The 18,113-nt window shown below is 44.1% G+C and overlaps 1 protein-coding gene across 1 annotated transcript in view; it reads left to right on the top strand.

Annotated features, from left to right (window-relative positions):
* LOC147426784 (uncharacterized) overlaps positions 1 to 17,898 on the top strand; it is a 192,615-nt gene extending 174,717 nt beyond the window's left edge. The window contains exons 13-15 of the mRNA XM_086498705.1: positions 17,204 to 17,255; positions 17,346 to 17,432; positions 17,508 to 17,898. Coding sequence (XP_086354831.1) covers positions 17,204 to 17,255; positions 17,346 to 17,432; positions 17,508 to 17,612 — 244 coding nt within the window. The 3' untranslated portion in view covers positions 17,613 to 17,898. The remainder of the gene's footprint in view (positions 1 to 17,203; positions 17,256 to 17,345; positions 17,433 to 17,507) is intronic.
* The last annotated feature ends 215 nt before the right edge of the window (positions 17,899 to 18,113 follow it).

The raw sequence follows: 18,113 nt of genomic DNA on the forward strand, positions 1-18,113 counted from the left end.
TGCTACTTTCCATGTCACGTCGCATCGTGAGTGGTTTAGCACGTTTTCTAGTGGGAGACTTGGTTGTGTGCACATGGCTGATGGTGTTGTGTATGACATTGAGGGTGCAGGAGACGTATGTTTGTCCTTGCCCAGTGGTATGAGATTTACCCTGCGTCATGTGCGTTATGTGCCAGATCTGAGACGGGATTTGATCTCAGTTAGATAGTTACGGGATAGTGGATGTCGGGTATCGCTGCTTGAGCGATCTTTTGTGATGCATTTGGGTTCGCTAGTGATTGCGAGAGGTGCCAAGAGTGGTACAGGTTACCCATTGCATGTGGATCACGGGAGAGACGGTGTTGTCTCTGTGATCATGCAGCCAGGTAGAGAGCGAGAGAGCAGACGAGTCTCTTTTGCTTGGAGTGCAGAGCAGTGACCTTGTTGTGCAGGTTGCGTCTACGGATGCACAGGTAGAGTGGGACAGCTCTAGTGAGTCACAACAGGATGAGTCATCAGAGGTGATGACAGAGATGACTCACATGGATGCTGAGATGTCGGCTATTGTGAAGTCATTTCTTGATATGCTTATGCCAGAGCTTGATGCAGATTCAGGACAAATGGATACTCTTGGTACACATGTGATATGTGGTGGGTACGAGGAGTCACTCCAGAGCTCGGAGTCAGAGTGCCATGGTCTCTATGATACGGGACAAGATTGCCATGAGTTGAGTTCTGAGTTGGAGGTGGCAGAGGTTGCCAGGGTTGCATCAACGTTCGGTGTCCTCATGTACGAGATGCTAATCTCGAGGCCCGACATAGCAGCTGCAGTGGGAGCATTTGCAGCAGGGTTGATTAGTTGTTCGATGACTGATCTCGGCATAGAGCATAGGGGAGGTTTTCAGGTATTGGACCAATACTTGCAGGAGTGCATGAGCTCTTGTAGACTCTTTGCAGAGCTTGGAGCTAGCTCTGTGTGGCTTCCACAGCAGGATGTTTGTCTATCAGTAGAGCCGGATGCACTAGCTCATCGAGAGTCAGTGGGCATAGGTTGAGAGAATCTCTCACCTTCTATTAGTTGTACACTAGTAGATCTTGCTTAAAGGCACATTGGCCTTTAAGTGGGAGGTTGTTGGGGTTAAGACCTATGTGCCTTGACCGGTCGCCCAGGTCATGGGCGCCCGCCCACTGTTACCCTATACTTATAGTGAGTATACTGTATAGGTGGAGCTGCCACTTCACAGTCTCCCCACCCATATCTGTGTGTCGTGTGTCTCCTTCTCTCTCTCACTCTCCGTCTGTGGTGCTCCCCGATCCCCTTCATGGTCGTCTGCATCTTCTGTGGAGAGACCTTTAAAGGTAGAGAACTTGATGTTCACCTTGGCCAAAACTCTAGCTAGTGGCTCCATGATTCCTTGCTGAGTCTTTTGCACAATAGCTTGCTGTAGCAGAATAGGAGAGAGCTTTTCTGGAGAAGGTGATCGCGAAGATGGGGAACCTGATGACGAAGGAATGGGTGAGAGCTTTTCTGGAGAAGGTGATCGGGAAGATGGGGAACCTGATGAAGGAATGGGTGATGTGATATGTGGAGGTATGGGTGATGAGGTTGAAGGATTTCTACAAGGTGTCAAAGGTCGTCTTCTGTGATAGTACTTCAGAGGGCTCAGTAGTGGGCTTTGACGCTCAACTGACCTCCTTGTATGTGTCATGCAGTGACCACCAATCCAACCAAGTTTGGGCAAGAAACTTGTGACAGGTCTAGACTCCACCAAATCAACGAGGTAAATGACTAGACTCGGCTGGACCAAGGACGAGACCAGGGACGAGGAAGGCGAGACCAGGGTCGAGGAGGTCTAGACCAGGGACGAGGAGGACTAGACCAGGGTCGAGGAGGTCTAGACCAGGGACGAGGATAAGTTGGACCAGGGCGAGAAAGGACTAGACCAAGGACTTATGGACCAAGTGAGAGGGGAACATTGCAAGGCAAGGTCGACGAAGAAGGCAGGCGAAGCTAGATCAACCTAACGAGCTTCAAGATTTGCACCTCACAGAGTGAGATTTCAGTTGAGGTCCCACCGTGATTGCCAAAATGAGAGCACCTGTAGCACGGATAATATGTCGTGCTCTCTACAGTGTGGGTGCCCCTCAGTGCAATGTGCGAGACAATCTCACTCAAACAAATGGAAACTCTCTCAAACAGAATGAAACACAGAAACAATGGATAACAACAGAGACACAACAGTGGACCAGAACATGTGGACTCGACTAGCTCAAAGAACCATGTATAGACTCTGGCGTGGCAGCACTCTCAGCTCCAGCCGAGGACTCACAGGTACAATGGGGTTGTCGAGGCTCAGATGTGCAAGGATTGTGCTAATGTGCTCTGTGTAAGACTCTCTCTAGACCACTCCGTCGCTGGACCAGAGGTGAAGATGATGATCCCGATCACCAACCGCTACTACTCATATGTACCACCATAAAGAGCCACCAACGGCTCATAAATGTCAGCCATGTGGTGACCTGGCCACGAGGTCCACTAGACCACCGTCGGTACCCAGCCACGTGTCACTCCCTAGGCCAGAGGGTCCAGGGTCCGTCCAATGTGAACCAGCCTAGACCAACTGTACTAACTGTGTCCCGTGAAAGTGACACTGTAGCTAGGCTACAGGTTACCCCCCACAAGACCGCTCACGGTCTCGGTGAGAGGAATACTGAAAAAACTGTGATAGAAAAGCACTAGGTGTTGCATCCGTACATATCTTGAAGCAGGTGCTAGGCCCAACCATGACCTTACATGCCTCAAGGGTGGAGTAAAACACTGTCCAGCTTGCACAAGCAATGCCTTAAGCCTTTGAATAGGCCAGAACCCAATATGATTGCATAGTCCAAGAATTCCAACTGGCACAACAGCATGAGGCTCCATTGCAAAGTGGTATGTCTCACTAGGTAGCTAGGTAGGGGTGAGGGGGAGGATAGCCTAGGTAGGGCGAGGGGTGTTGGGGGGCTAGATAGGGGCGAGGGCCTAGAGGGGTGGGTAGGGGCGAGGGAAAGGGGGAGGGTAGGGGCAAGAGGGAGTGAGGGGGTGGGTAGGGGCGAGAGGGGAAGGTGAGGGAGGGTAGGGGTGGGTAGGGGCGAGAGGGGAAGTGAGGTGGTCGGTAGGGGCGAGGGCGAGAGGGATAGACAAGGGGGTGGGGTAGGGAAGGGGGCGAGGGGGATAGACAAGGGGGTGGGGTAGGGAAGGGGGCGAGGGCAAGGAGGGAGTGGGATGAATAGGGCAAGAGCTGGGGCAATGGAGAGGAGGTCGAGGGGGTAAGGGTAGATAGGTACAAGTAAGGAGCAGACAGCTATCATGATCTTGGAATTCATCTTGCAGGACGGCCTCTGAGAAGGTAGTTTGCTAGGCACATAAGAGAGCTTTGTTCTGGTCGGAGAAGCAGACACCAAAGGGGTTGATGTTTGAGGGGGAGCGAACTCCTGTAGAGGGGATTTCTTGCTGCTTCTACGCTTCTTCAGAGGCTCAGGTGGCTCATTAGGTTTAGTTACTATGGAAATATTTGAAGAGGGTGTACCTTTAGGCAAAGAGTGAATAGAGACTCCATAACAAGGCATAGATTTGGTAGCCTCCAGCCACTCGAGCAGATCTTCGTGTGACCCTTCGGGTGTAGTAGGCTTTTCTTGTCCGGGGTTGGTTTCCATTGACAAGGAAACTTGCTGCACCACTGGATCCATGCCTCCTTCTAAGAGGATGGGTTGCATCGGGGAGCCAGAAGTATGTATCCACATTGCATCGTTTCCCCAATCATGGAGTGCTTTAGTGTGTCGCAGCCATGGTCTTCCAATAAGCAAGGGAAATCCACCCTCAACCTGCGGAAGACGAACCACCACAAATTCCAAGTTAAAAGTAAAGTTTTGTACCTGCAGAGGCACATTGTCTACAATGCCCACTGGGTATATTGTTCGTTGATCGGCCAATGTAACTGTGAAAGGAGTAGGGCGAGTAGGCTGTAGACCTAGAGCTAACATAGTGAACTCGGGCATCATGTTGATGCCAGATCCACCATCCACTATCACTCCTGAGAAATGCCGACCCAAAACGGACACTGTCAGGCGAGGGCTTCTATAATCAGTGAGTGGAGCAGCGGGATTGGATATCATATAGGACTCTGATGGTCGCACTGGGAGGTGCCCACCACTAGGACCTGCTCAAGGATAAAGTGATTGAATAACAGCAATGGTGTCACTTCTAAACTTTGCATCTAGTCGTAGCATGTCATAGAGGGACACTTGTTGAAAGGTATTCTTCAATATAGTCTCTGCTGTAGGTTTTTCTCTTGGGATCAGTGTCTTCTCAGTTTCCTTGATCTTTTGTAAGTCAGCAACTGCTTCTAAGAAAGCCCCATCAATATCGGAGAGCATAGTAAAAGATCCTTTCTTAGCATTAGTGGATGGCATGTCCGCTGCTGGAGGAGGTGTAGGCATTGGGGAGGAAAGGGCTGTACCTGCTGGAAGATTGAGGCCGAGGGCTGCCCTCTGAGCTCGTGTGAGGACACCAGCTGGCTCCTCTACCAACTGCAACTTGTCTTGAGAGGCAATCATATGGGCAGAAAGTGGTGGCTTGGGGTTGGTACTAACTGCTATCAAATTGATCTTGGGAAAGGTGAATTCGGGTACGCTCTGACTTGGGCTCGCAGAGGTAGAGGCGCGTTGTTTTGGACAATCCTTCGTGTAGTGATCCTGAGCCTCAGGGCAAAGTTGGCACGGAGAAGAGCCTTCTGGCAGAGGGCATTTGCTATGATAATGCCCATATTCTCCGCATCTGTAGCAGAGTATGGGCCGATTGGAAGGACGAAACGGGGGACGAGGTGGTTGCTGCATGGAGTTGGAGGCTGAAGTGTAGAAGCTCTGAGGGGTTGAGGTGGCATTAGCATTATAAAAACTTTGAGTCGGGAAAGTACTTGACATACCTTGGATAGCAGGGGTATTGAGCAAAGGTGGCATGTAGTTGGGATGGCCGTAGTGGGAAACCATGTTGGATGATGGTGCTAACCCCTGTTGGAGAGTAGGACCAAGACTTTGCTGTATTTTGTGCAATCCCTTTAGATAATAGCAATCCTTATCTTCATGACCCGATTTTTCGCAGAAGTGGCAATAAGAGCGAAGGGGACAGTCCTGTGGAGGGTGTCCTGGAGAGCGGCATGAGCTACACCAAACCGTAGCCTTAGTCTCTTGCTGACACTTGAGCTCTTCTAACTCGCGCTTAATCTGTTCCAATGCCTCATTATGTGTAGGCTTCTCTTGTCTAAGAGAGAAGGACCTCTCCTCTTGAAGAGCTCGTTGTAGCTTTAGGGCTTCTAGTTCCCTGCGTAAAGAAGTTTAAGGATCAGTAGGACTACCTTCCGAGAACACAGAGGGAGTATCTATTTGAGGAGAGTTGTTGAAGAGCTTCCTAGCCCCCTCTATTCTAGTAGCAGCTGCGATGAACTCGTCGAGAGTGGCGTCGGGTCGGAGACTCTCTCGGAGTTTTTGCTGAGAAGTTTTGGGAAGCACCTTCTCCACCCACTTTTTAACCATGAATTCACCGGGTTGTTGGGGAAGCTTGGCCACCAGTGACTTAGTTTTAGTCATAAGCTCCCCAAAAGTCTCCTCAGGCTTGAGCACCATGTTGGCCAACTCATCCAACACCTTCTCCTGGGAGTCACCCAGCCTGAAAGCTGCACAGAACTGTTGTCGTAAGGTTGCCCAAGTTGCAAAATGGTTCTTTGCAAATTGGCTGTACCATTTATCTGCTAGGCCATCCAGAGTGGATGGAAATAGTACCAAGTAAGCATCTTCTCTGTTCAGCCCACGTCCCCTATAGAGAGATACAAATCTTCTTGCATGGTCGTCAGCATCTTCTGAAGAAAGCCCTTTGAAGGTAGGGAACTTGATGTTCACCTTGGCCAAAACACTAGCTAGTGGCTCCATGATTCCTTGCTGAGTCTGTTGCACAATAGCTTGGTGTAGCAGAATAGGAGAGAGCTTTTCTGGAGAAGGTGATCGCGAAGATGGGGAACCTGATGACGAAGGAATGGGTGAGAGCTTTTCTGGAGAAGGTGATCGGGAAGATGGGGAACCTGATGAAGGAATGGGTGATGTGATATGTGGAGGTATAGGTGATGAGGTTGAAGGATTTCTACAAGGTGTCAAAGGTCGTCCTCTGTGATAGTACTTCAGAGGGCTCAGTAGTGGGCTTTGATGCTCAACTGACCTCCTTATATGTGTCATGCAGTGACCACCAGTCCAACCAAGTTTGGACAAGAAACTTGTGACAGGTCTAGACTCCACCAAACCAACCAGGTAAATATTTGACTAGACTCGGCTGGACCAAGGACGAGACCAGGGACGAGGAAGGCTAGACCAGGGTCGAGGAGGTCTAGACCAGGGACGAGGAGGACTAGACCAAGGTCGAGGAGGTCTAGACCAGGGACAAGGATAAGTTGGACCAGGGCGAGAAAGGACTAGACCATGGACTAATGGACCAAGTGAGGGGAACATTGCAAGGCAAGGTCGGCGAAGAAGGCAAGCGAAGCTAGATCAACCTAACTAGCTTCAAGATTTGCACCTCACAGAGTGAGATTTCAGTTGAGGTCCCACCGTGATCGCCAAAATGAGAGCACTTGTAGCTCGGATAATATGTGGTGCTCTCTACAGTGTGGGTGCCCCTCAGTGCAATGTGCGAGACAATCTCACTCAAACAAATGGAAACTCTCTCAAACAGAATGAAACACAGAAACAATGGATAACAACAGAGACACAACAGTGGACCAGAACATGTGGACTCGACTATCTCAAAGAACCGTGTATCGACTCTGGCGTGGCAGCACTCTCAGCTCCAGCCCAAGACTCACAGGTACAATGGGGTTGTCGAGGCTCAGATGTGCAGGGATCGTGCTAATGTGCTCTGTCTAGGACTCTGTGTAAGACTCGCTCTAGACGACTACGTACAAGATAAGATAATGATAATGACCCAACGGCTACTACTCATAGATACAATCATAAAGAGCCACCAACGGCCCATAAATGTCGTCCAACTAAGTGTGACCTGGCCACATGTCCACTAGGCCACCCTCCGTATCCCTGCCACGTGTCACTGCCCAAGTGTCCGTCCAGTGTGAACAGACCAGACCAACTTTACTAACTGTAACTGTGTCCTATGAAAGTGACACTGTAGCCTGCTACACTACCCTTGAGAACTAACTCTGAGAAGAGGAAAATGTTACCAATACAAGAGGCACCTTCACCAGAAGTGACCATGGAAGAGTCTACAACAGGGAGGAAGAAGCAGCCAACAAAAGGTAAGCCAAAAAGACCAGCTTACAAACTACAGTCTGACATTGAACTAGCTACAAACTTGAAGAAAGTGCTAGAGGAGAGGTTTATGAATAGCAAGGTTGAGTTTACTTTGGGAGAGATGCTTGGCATAGCCAAGCGTAAATTCCATGAAATTTTTTTCGGCATCATAAAGAGAAAGAGGCAAACACTTGGAGAGGCTATTCGTCTACAAGTTGAAGGCGATACTATGAAGACAGAAGGAGTACATGTGCAAGCTAAAGAAAATGATGAAGCTATGGTAGGATGCTACCAGTCTTCTTGGAACGTAAGACAAGTGAAATTTGTTGATGATGGGGAAGAAGCTCAATGCATTCCTAAGAGCCACTATTCTAGAAGTCACTGGGTGCGAGCTACTATGAAGACATTGGTCAAGGTAGGTTATCTTGAAGAACCATTTGTTGTCTTAATGGACCATGAGTCTGAAATAAATATAATGTCAAAAAGTCTCTACAACAAATGTAAATGGCCAATGGACACAAAACATGGTTGGATGGTTAAAGTGGCAAACAATTCATTAGGTGAATTGTATGCAGCATGTCCAAGTATAAAGGTGACTATAGGTGATGTAAAGGTTGAACAAATTTTCTTTGTAGAGGACACATCTTCATATCATCTTATCCTCGGGTAGCCCCACATTGTGGGAGTTCGAATAGAAAGAAAAGTAATGTATGATGGTTCAACTTATGCCAAGATACGAAGCAAAGATGGTAAACGTATTGCTCCATTTCTCACAGTTTCTGAAAACCATGAAAGAAATCCTGACAACCTCGGAGAGTATCTTTTACCAAAGGTGAGTAAAGAGTTTCATAATCATAGGGAAATGATTGATAGATTGAGCTAGAGTTGAAAAACAAAACAACAAGACACCAACAAATTCAAAAATAAAGCACATCTTATTTGACTAACCCTTCGGTGGTTATTCGCCAGCTTGTTGGAGAGAGAAGGAGAGGGAAGACTTCAAGCCTTGATTGATGTACCAAATTCAAGTCTCTCTTTGATTAGAGTTGAGCTTACAAGGGATGCTTACAAGATTGGCTAGTCTTCCTCGAGAGACAAGTGTAGGGATTAGGTTTATGTTTATGGTTAAGTACAATTAAGCATTAATCCTCTGATGCTCTATTGGATGGTTTTTAAGGAAGAAGAGGTCCTCTTTTATAGGTGAAAGAGAAAAGCCAGTGTGAATAGGAGGTGGCAAAGTTTGAAATGGTCTGTTCTTGCATGATGTGGACAGACTGAGGTCTGCCGTTTTCAGCATATCTCCTCAATCATGGCTTTAAATAAAAAAATAAAAATAGGTGCAAAAAATTCAGCTCATGGACTACAACCCCTAATTTAAAAGTTTTTTCCACTTCGGATGGGAACTGTGTGTAAAACTAATCATCCAAATAGGGTATCTTTCTAGTAGCAAAACTCTACTTGTGATCCCCTGAACTTAGACTTCCATTTGATTCCAATGAACATCTCATGTAATATGAAAGCATGACATTGCTCCTTGACAAAGTTTTGTAAGTTATCCTTGAGATAAATACTAGGATGAGATAGAAAGCTTATCCTTATACTGAAATATGCATATGTACATTGTGGTAAATATACTCATGCATCTAAAAAGTCACAAAATAAATCTTCTAGTATTTGTTCTCACTATGTACGTTCCATAGCACGACATCCACCCCCTCTAAACTTGCACATACTCTGGTATGTGTCACATTTGATTTTTTGCATGTTCAATCAGCTTGTAGATCTTCATCTTCATTGATAGATTCCAAAGCTTGATCTTCACATGTGTTTTGCTCTTCCTCTTCCTCAACATCTTCTAGATAACCGTCTTCTCTTCTCTTAAACACTTTAATCCTTTTCCCTATAATGGGAACCTTTACATCTGTCCCATATAGTTCAGACAAGTTGTAAGTAGCATTTTCATACACATTCTTTACAACATACGATCCAAACCATCTTTTTGAGAACTTACGTATGACTGTGTACTAGTTATCAAAGCTACTATCATACAGTAAAAACCAATCACCTTTGTCAATTGCTTGGCTATTGAGCCGATGTCGCTTATCAAAGTAGTCTTTGTTTTTCAACCTTGCATTTTTCAATCGCTCTTTTGTAACCTCAATGTCTCTAGGTCTTCTCTCTAGTTGTCTTATACGCTTGTCTTATACGCAATGCAAGCAACTCTTCCTTGCTAAGCCCATCTTGCGAAGGTAGTATATTCTAAGTGGGAATTGTATCTTCAATTGGCATCACTGGCTTTTGACCATACATCATCTCCACAGGCATATAGCTAGTTACTGAGCTATATGTTGTACGATCAGCCCATAAAGTATATGGCAATAATTTTGGCCACTCACCAACTCTTTCTTTACAAACCTTGACCAAAGCTTTGACAATAGAAGGATGCCCTCTTTCACTCTTTCCATTGCCTTCAGGGTTCTAAGTTGTAGTAAGAGAAAGTTTAATTCTTAATTTAGAAAAGAAATCCCTTGCTTCCTCGGCATCTGGTTCACCTTTGTCTGCAGTGATCTTCCCACACAATAATAACGGCAAATCACATCATCAAGAAGAAATTTGCATACAGCTTCTATGGTTTTTTCGCTTAATGCTCGCCCTTCAACCTAATTAGTTAGGTCCTCTTGTGCAAGAACTAAGTATCTCATCTGCCAGAGTCCTAAAGGAGATCCACAATTCATTAATAGTGCATGGCTAGTAGATATGTAGGGTGCAACCTATCACGATGTCGTACATTTGAATACATTTGACAAGTTACATACGACTCCTGAAGGCATTGCGACTAGAGTCTTGAAGGCATTGTGACTAAGTATCTCATTTGCCAGAGTCCTAAAGGCATTGTGACTAGATCCACAACCCATTTATAGTGCATGGCTAGTGGAAATGTAGGGTGCAACATATCACGATGTCGTACATTTGAATACATTTGACAAGTTACATACGATCCCTAAAGGCATTGTGACTAGATCCACAACCCACTTATAGTGCATGGCTAGTGGATATATAGGGTGCAACCTATCACGATGTCGTACATTTGAAAACATTTGACAAGTTACACACGACTCTACAAACTGTTTGGTTTGCAAGCCGAGTTCGGTCGTCCATATGCATGGTGGGCACGGTCCTTTATAGCATGCAGGTAAGAGTCAGTCCAAGTTTAGTGTTGCATGGCAAGTTTGTGGTCATATATTATGTAATAGACTTTAATCAAATATACACTAAGAGAGAATAGCGTGTGTTTTGTTTTGCTACTGAATATCGAGTCTCTCTCTCTCTCTCCGGTTTCATCTACTGCACGCCATGAGTTGTGCAGATCACCATCCACCATAGGCTTCACCTATCACAAACTGAGATACATCTTTATACATACCCTTCCACCAATATTTTTCTTTCAATCTAGAGAAGGTTACCCACACACCCTTGTGTCCAGCCCATAGACTCATGAAACTCTTTCATGAGCTTTACTTGAGTCTTTTTTACATATAACCCTTTGTGGTGTAGCACCCTTTTCTTTCAAAAAGTACCCATATGCTTTCCTGCGTATCGTCTTGAACTCTTGTTCAGACCAATCATCCTGTTTTGTTGAAGTACTCAAGTAGCTTTCAATAAGAAGCCAATCACCTTCATAAAGCTCTTTCAAGAACAATTCAAGTGGATTGGAAACATGATTACCTTTCACATGAGAGATGGAATAGAACTTTGTGCCCACATCATCAGCCTCATCAATCATGTGTAACTCGTTTTCATACCTTGCCCTGATAAGATATCTGCCAGTGTATTGTCTTTACTTACGATGTGCTTAAACTCGGGATCCAAGGGCTTAATGTGGAGAATCCACCGCAACATAGCAATGCCTAGTGTTGAGCAGCTTGTAATCATCCCAAGAAGTGGTATATAATATGTTTCTACAACCACACATTTACCAATTAGCTACTCTTTCCCATTTTCAAAGTTGTAACCATACCCCACAACCCTCTCTTTATCTGTGGATAGTTTCTTTGGCGAGCACTTAGTACCTTTTCTCCAAATCTCACCACATACTTGTATTCTTCTTCACCATTTTCCCATATTGCCCATCCAATTCTACTGTCACAATTACTGGCCTTTTCCTTTAGCTTTTTCATGGCTTTTACAAGTCCATCTATCTATTTAAACCTTTGATTCTTTTTAAGCAATTGATAAAGAGGATCAACTACATGTACATAATGTGAAATCCAATAACATTAAAGACACATGCTTCCAGAAACCTTTTAATCTCAGTGATGCTAGTGCATGTTTCTTTCATTCTTTGATTGACATCTATCTTTCTTGGACAAGGTTTCCTACCATATGGCCTGCACAGGTGTCTCACGATGAGCACTTCATTGACACCAAACATAGACTTTTTCCCTGACAAGGTAACATTCACTTCCTCCAACCTAGAAAATTTTTTATCAAAATCATTTATGTGATTTGCCACAAACTTGCGGCACCCCCTGAGATCCAAAGCTTCACCTTTCTCACCTTCTTCACATCCTTTGATAGATAAATCATCAATGGAACACATTGTGATTTGAGAAATAAACGTAAGACTTTATTCTTCCCATTCATCATATGTGCAATCGAGTTGGTTTCGCCCTGAGCAAGGTACACATTCTTAGCAAACCTAAAGGTGTCTTCTCATTCAATAGCTCTATTAACTTTGGCAAATGAACCTTTAGAACCGAAATAGGTACTAGATTCCACGGTACATGAGGTATTGTAAAAATTACCATAAGAGCTACAATAGAAGGATCAACACATCCTATCTCATGTGGCTCAAATACAAAAGCCTTACCATGCTTTGAAAGCATTTCTTTGAAGCACTTTGTCTCCTCTGTGTTAGAAACTCCTCGCAACCGATCGGCAACTATTGAAAAAATTCCTTTGTGAAAGTGTGCCCAATCTTTTTAGGATTCCTCAAACTTGGTCGCAAAGAAGCTTGTTCAATCTTTTCCCCGTTGTTGGGTGGTAAGGGTGAAGCTACCGGTTTCACCTTCTTTGCTACACTCTTGTATTTAATTGCAATATGGACTTCTGGCCAATTGTTTGCTTGAGACATTGGTTTTCTTTAAAGGCTTCTATGACTTCGTACATTACCACAGAGCATACTTTCATAACTTCATTCCCAAGATGCAAACCAGACTCCATTATAGCATCAAGCTCACCCATAGTATCTACAAAAGAAACTTGCTCACACAAACCCAAAACATTTTCACTACGTTCTAACAACTCACTCTCTTTCATGCCTATCTGTACATTATGTACATATTGTCTCTCACATCTCTTCAAAGTCCCAAGTCTTGTAAAACATACTGATTCATTCCATATTACCAAGGATCCTGTAGAAAAAGTTTCACCCATTTTTGGATCAGGCAAGAACATTTTTCTTTCTGTACCACTACAATTCCACTCAATCTATATCTCTAAATCTATTTACCTCTCTCACCAAATATCTCTCTCTCTCATACATCCTTCGGTATTCTATCTCTCCATTTATCTCGCTCTCTAACCACATATCTATCTTTCCAACTATCTCGCTCTATAACCACATATCTATCTGTACATAAGCATCTATCTCAATCTCTATCTCTATCTTCCTCACATCCTAGCTACTGGCCATAACTAGACCCTTTTCTTTATGCTTGTATTATCCTAAATGAATAACCCACACAATGCTGACTTTCACTCTTTCCATATTGTGCAATCTCTTAGGGTTAATGTGTGTTTAGGTCGTAAATTCTGTGAATTCTGTACTGCCTCCTCACAAGCTCTCACAACCAGAGGTCCGGTACCTTCTTGGCAAGCACGTCAACTTCTCGACAACAGGTGTCTCTCGACGGCCCAGATGATGACGAGACAGCGTTGCAGGTTAAATTTGACGATGGGCTCCTTGCCTTTGAGCACTATGGCGATGAGGATGAGCTTCCATGAGGAAACTGAGTGCAAGCAGAGGGTTGTACTTGGGCTGTACTGGCTCGTTCTTTATTGATGATGTGGATGAGGCTATGGCATGGATAAGCCGAGTAGAGTGATGCACGCAAGGCCTCAAGTCATAAACCAATTAGAAAGGGTAGCCGTGAGCTTGGTGATGGCGAGAACTCCTCATTAACAATAATAGTAAGGAAGCATGACGTGAAGGCTTTAGGTTGATAAGCATGGGACTTTCGAGGTTACCATCGTCAAACTTAAACGAAGGAATGCGCTGTAGCTTGAACTCTCTTCATAAAACTTTTGTGTGGATTTGCTGCAGAGATGACTACCATGCAAGAAAGAGAATTTCCTTACCCTTCAATTTTAAAAGTTCTCTAGCATTTTTCATGGAATGAAGAGAAACATGGCATTGACACTTGCTCTCAACAAGACACTACCACTTAGCACAAGAATGAAACAAACACTTTGTATCAAAGTGGCTATTTACAAAGCCTCTAGAGAAAGATGGTTAAATTCAAAGCTATTAATCTATAATACTACTAGGATCTAATACGGCTCTGAGACCAATTGTAAGGTGCTTCGACAGCTTGTAAAATGTTGCATTCATAATCGATGCATGATTAATTCTTATTATGCTCAAATAGAGAAATGAGATATGCAAACTCAACTAAAAAATAAACTTGCTAGATGGATTACATACATAGATTTGTACATGGTTGCTCTTTATATAGAAAAAGAGCTAGAGCTTATATATAGGATGACATCACCAGTAAGGTGTACAAAATATCTAAGATATTTTTCTTGGGATAGTGCCACATAGGCTACCAAGCTAGATAGTGTGCCACACAAGCTAAGAGATGGTGCACCATAGCTAAGAATGGATGGGGCAATAGGACATCCCCACCCAAATGTACATAATACCAGGTTAATCTCCACTTATCAGGGTTACATAACCCGTGCATATTTTATGAAATGCATTTAACAAAACTATGCATTTGAGAGGTATGTACAAAAGCAAAGGAAGGAGGAGACTAAGATGACGTGCCCATGGGTACATCAACATCAACAGCGACTGCAACATCTTGCATGCCCGCATCATAGGAGGTAAAGCCTATAGGTGATGAAGAAGCCCCATGAATCACTGCATCTTTATAAGAATGTACCACCTTGTTTCATGCTTCTGCAAGTATTTGATTATCATTACAAGGAAGTGGTTTTTGCATCGCAGATTTCACAGCAGGAGGTACATAATTACGGGAAGAAAACTGAGGGTGCATTTTAATGGTCTTCTTGGGGTTCACCCAAGGAGATCCTTCCCCCGAATCCACATTCGTTTCCTTTTTCGTCGTTTCAAGTGCAATTGCAAGCTTTCCCTTACTCGAAGTTTGGGGAACTAGCAGATTTGACTCGCCCTTTATTTAGAGGTGGAGTATCAGGCACGGTAGAGGCCCCAATAGAGGTTGATCTAGGGTTAGAGACCTCTTTCTTATTGGAAACAAGTTGAGGAACAATTGAAGGAAGAGGTTGCAAATTAGGATTGCATGTGTCCAAACTTCCCACAGTGAAAGAATGAATTCGCAAATTTCTTTCCATTTAAGCTTGAAGGGGCATTTCCGAATGAGAGGGTCGGTAATGCCTTCAGGGGGGAACATTCGTGTCCCAAAGCACACAAAATTGATTTGTATTGGCATCAAGTTTGGGAGGACATATCACTTTCCCCAGATGAGAAGCAAGCATAGGGAGAAAGTGTCGCTAGGTGCACGGAAAGCCAATTGTTTCCACCTATACTGGGCACTTGTGGCAGGTGAGGCTTTGGTAGTCTTTGGTAAGAGCCTAGGGCAATACATGTGTCATCTAAGTACCAAACACCAATGGGGATAATTCAAGCAATATATTGTGAGCATTAGTGTTTGCCAACAAGGCTTCATAGAATCCTCTAGTGTCAAAGTTGACCCATCTCGACATTTAAGAAGGAACTCTATCCATTGGTCCACGTCTTGCCTACTGCTCGGAAAGAACAAAATAATTGCATTGGGAGCATACTGCGCCACTCGGTCCATGAGAACTTGAACTGGATGAGCACCCGAGTGGGGGACTTTGTGACCCTCCTAGTCATTCTGCGCATCCTTAAAATCCTCTAATAAGCAAGCTACCATTTTCAAAGTGGTAGGTGCCTCTCACAACATGCACTATAGGGGTAGAGCAGGATCGTGAGGCTCCTCAGTAGCTCAGGAGTTTGATTATTCTGAAAGATTTTCTTCACAAGCAAACGTCATGTCATGCATGTCGTTGCTTGCTCACTTTTTTGTGTGTGATGCATAGAGATCCCTACAAACTTCTTTGAGATATGTTCTTCCTGCAAATGTCTGCAGTACGTCATACCGTTTTTGGTCTAGAGAGTGCACCTATGATCAGATTCACATTGCAGACGTTACAGTATATCTCTTGGACAAGGGAGACTATCTATGATACCTCGTAGGACCAGATGATGGTGAAGGCCAGCTATAACATAGATCTTACACAGTTTGCAGATTTTTATGAGTGCCAGATATGTGATGGCCAGAGAGAGGCTCATCATGGTACCTCCCGTGGATTTTGTAGTGGTGCCAATAATGTGGTCCCACAGGGTGTGGGCTACATTCTTGAATATGTGCATGGGATCCAAGAGGGGTTGTATTTTTAAGTCTTTCCAATATGGAATACCTTGACAAACCTTTTGGTGGAGTACTTGGAGCCAGATTGTTGCTGTAGTGCTCTTCCCAAATGGTTGCCCAATTTGCCATCGTGAGCTTTAGAGGCGTCTTCCCATTTGTTGGAGCCTTGTGCCTCCCTCTCTTAAGTTTGGCTATGTAGGGGATCTGCATCCTATTTTGGAGTGCCACATCTAGAGATGATGGAATGGATGCGGAAAATTTTGGAGGCATAGCACAGGGTTTTTTCGCCCCACTTTTTTGCTCAAAAAGAAGGAAGGAAGGAGGGAGAGAGAGAGAGAGAGAGAGAGAGAGAGAGAGAGAGAGAGAGAGAGAGAGAGAGAGAGATGAGATGAGATGAATTAACGTCTACAAAAGGCCAAAATGACCTATGAGACCAATCTGCTACAAAATGGTGAATCTAATACCATGTCTGGGTACAAAAGAACAAGATACTATTACTAGAATCCATCCTCATCTGCACTCTGGATATCGAGAGAGTATGGCTCGAATCCTTTGTTGTAGTCTCCGTCGATGCTGTGTAGCCCCTCTCCTCAATCGTGGCCGTCTGGATCTCCGTAGCTCCAGTGCGAGAGAGAGAGAGAGAGAGAGAGAGAGAGAGAGAGAGAGAGAGAGAGATCTATTACTTGACCCCCCTTGGAGCTCCCAAAATGGTGCAGACCCCAAGGGAAAGTCAAAACTAATGTAAATTCACCCATAGGCAATTAAGTACCCTTGCAACTACTGAAGGGAGATGAGGAAACGGGAGAGGGTATCTACCAAAACCTCTGAAAGATAGGCACCACCAAACTTCTGTGAAGATGAAGACAACCCTGGGCAAATATGGGGCTTAACTGACGTAGCCCAGGACAACATCAAAGGATCTAATGAAAAGCAACCAATGCATAGGAGGTTGAAGGATGAGAGGTAAGAGGTTGAAGAGAATAGCCAAAACTGCTGCCACAAAAAGGTGATAAAGGAACACCAGTGAAAAGCTCAGGAGAGAGAGAGAGAGAGAGAGAGAGAGAGAGAGAGAGAGAGAGAGACTTTTTCGGCTATGAGAGGCGGAAATTGGCTTATGAGACAAATCAAAAGTACATGGGCATACATCTATCGATAAAGGACAAACGATACAAAATAACCACAGGATAGTGGAATTGTATTAAACTCTTCTACTAACACAGTTCTTTCTTGTACAGGGGCCTCAAGTATGATGTTGATGTTAATGTGTGCCTCTGGGACACCGTGATGGTAAGTGTTCAAAACTTCAAATACTTGAATGCGGACTGTCATCTGGAACTTGGAAGCTCATGAATGTTGAGGAATAATTTTTATATGCAGCTTGGGTTCGTGAACTACAAACGCATAGACTTGGTTCGTTCCAACAAGGGAAAGATAGCCCAAGCTCTCCATAAGCTTCTTGTTGAGGTCAGCATTGACCTGTTTGATGTTCATCAGTATTAGATTTCTCCTCACTAGAATGTCATTTTTGTTGTGATGTAGGATGAGGAATTCAGAGGCTACCTCTTCTCAAACCCAAGAGCTTTGAAGCTTAGAATGCAAAGATGGACAGACATCTTAAGACAAATTCTAGGGCCTCCACAATAACTCTCTTTCAATATATGTGTGATCTTTGTCTTTAATTGGTCCCTAGGTGCCATGACTAAATTTTGTAAATACCATTTGAATGTCTCTTTTTGTCATTAGTTTTTTCCCTTCTGTTCCCCATTTCTGATGTTTTTTTCTTCAAAAAAGAAAATTCCTAAGAACCCAAAGTTTACTAATTGGTTCTTTTGATTTCACAATAAAATATTAGCCTTAGCTCTTGTCATGGATTTGTATGTATACATGTAAATACTGTGAGCGATTAAGGATAAAAGAGATTAAGGGATTACTTTCAGTTGTGAATATGTCATTAGACATAATCACATAATTATTATAATTAGACAGCAACTTTGCAGTAGTCATTTTTTTGAGAAGATGTTTCTTGTGATGTCTTTTTTCCATAAATGATAATCTATGCAAGCCATTCTCTTTTGTGCAAAAGAAAGATGATAAGCAATAACCTACCGAGTCCACTTGTCATGAGAATTCAAGCATTTGCAAGTT

Source organism: Adiantum capillus-veneris, chromosome 24, assembly GCF_014529385.1.
Source record: "Adiantum capillus-veneris isolate H3 chromosome 24, ASM1452938v2, whole genome shotgun sequence".
Lineage (NCBI taxonomy): Eukaryota > Viridiplantae > Streptophyta > Polypodiopsida > Polypodiales > Pteridaceae > Adiantum > Adiantum capillus-veneris.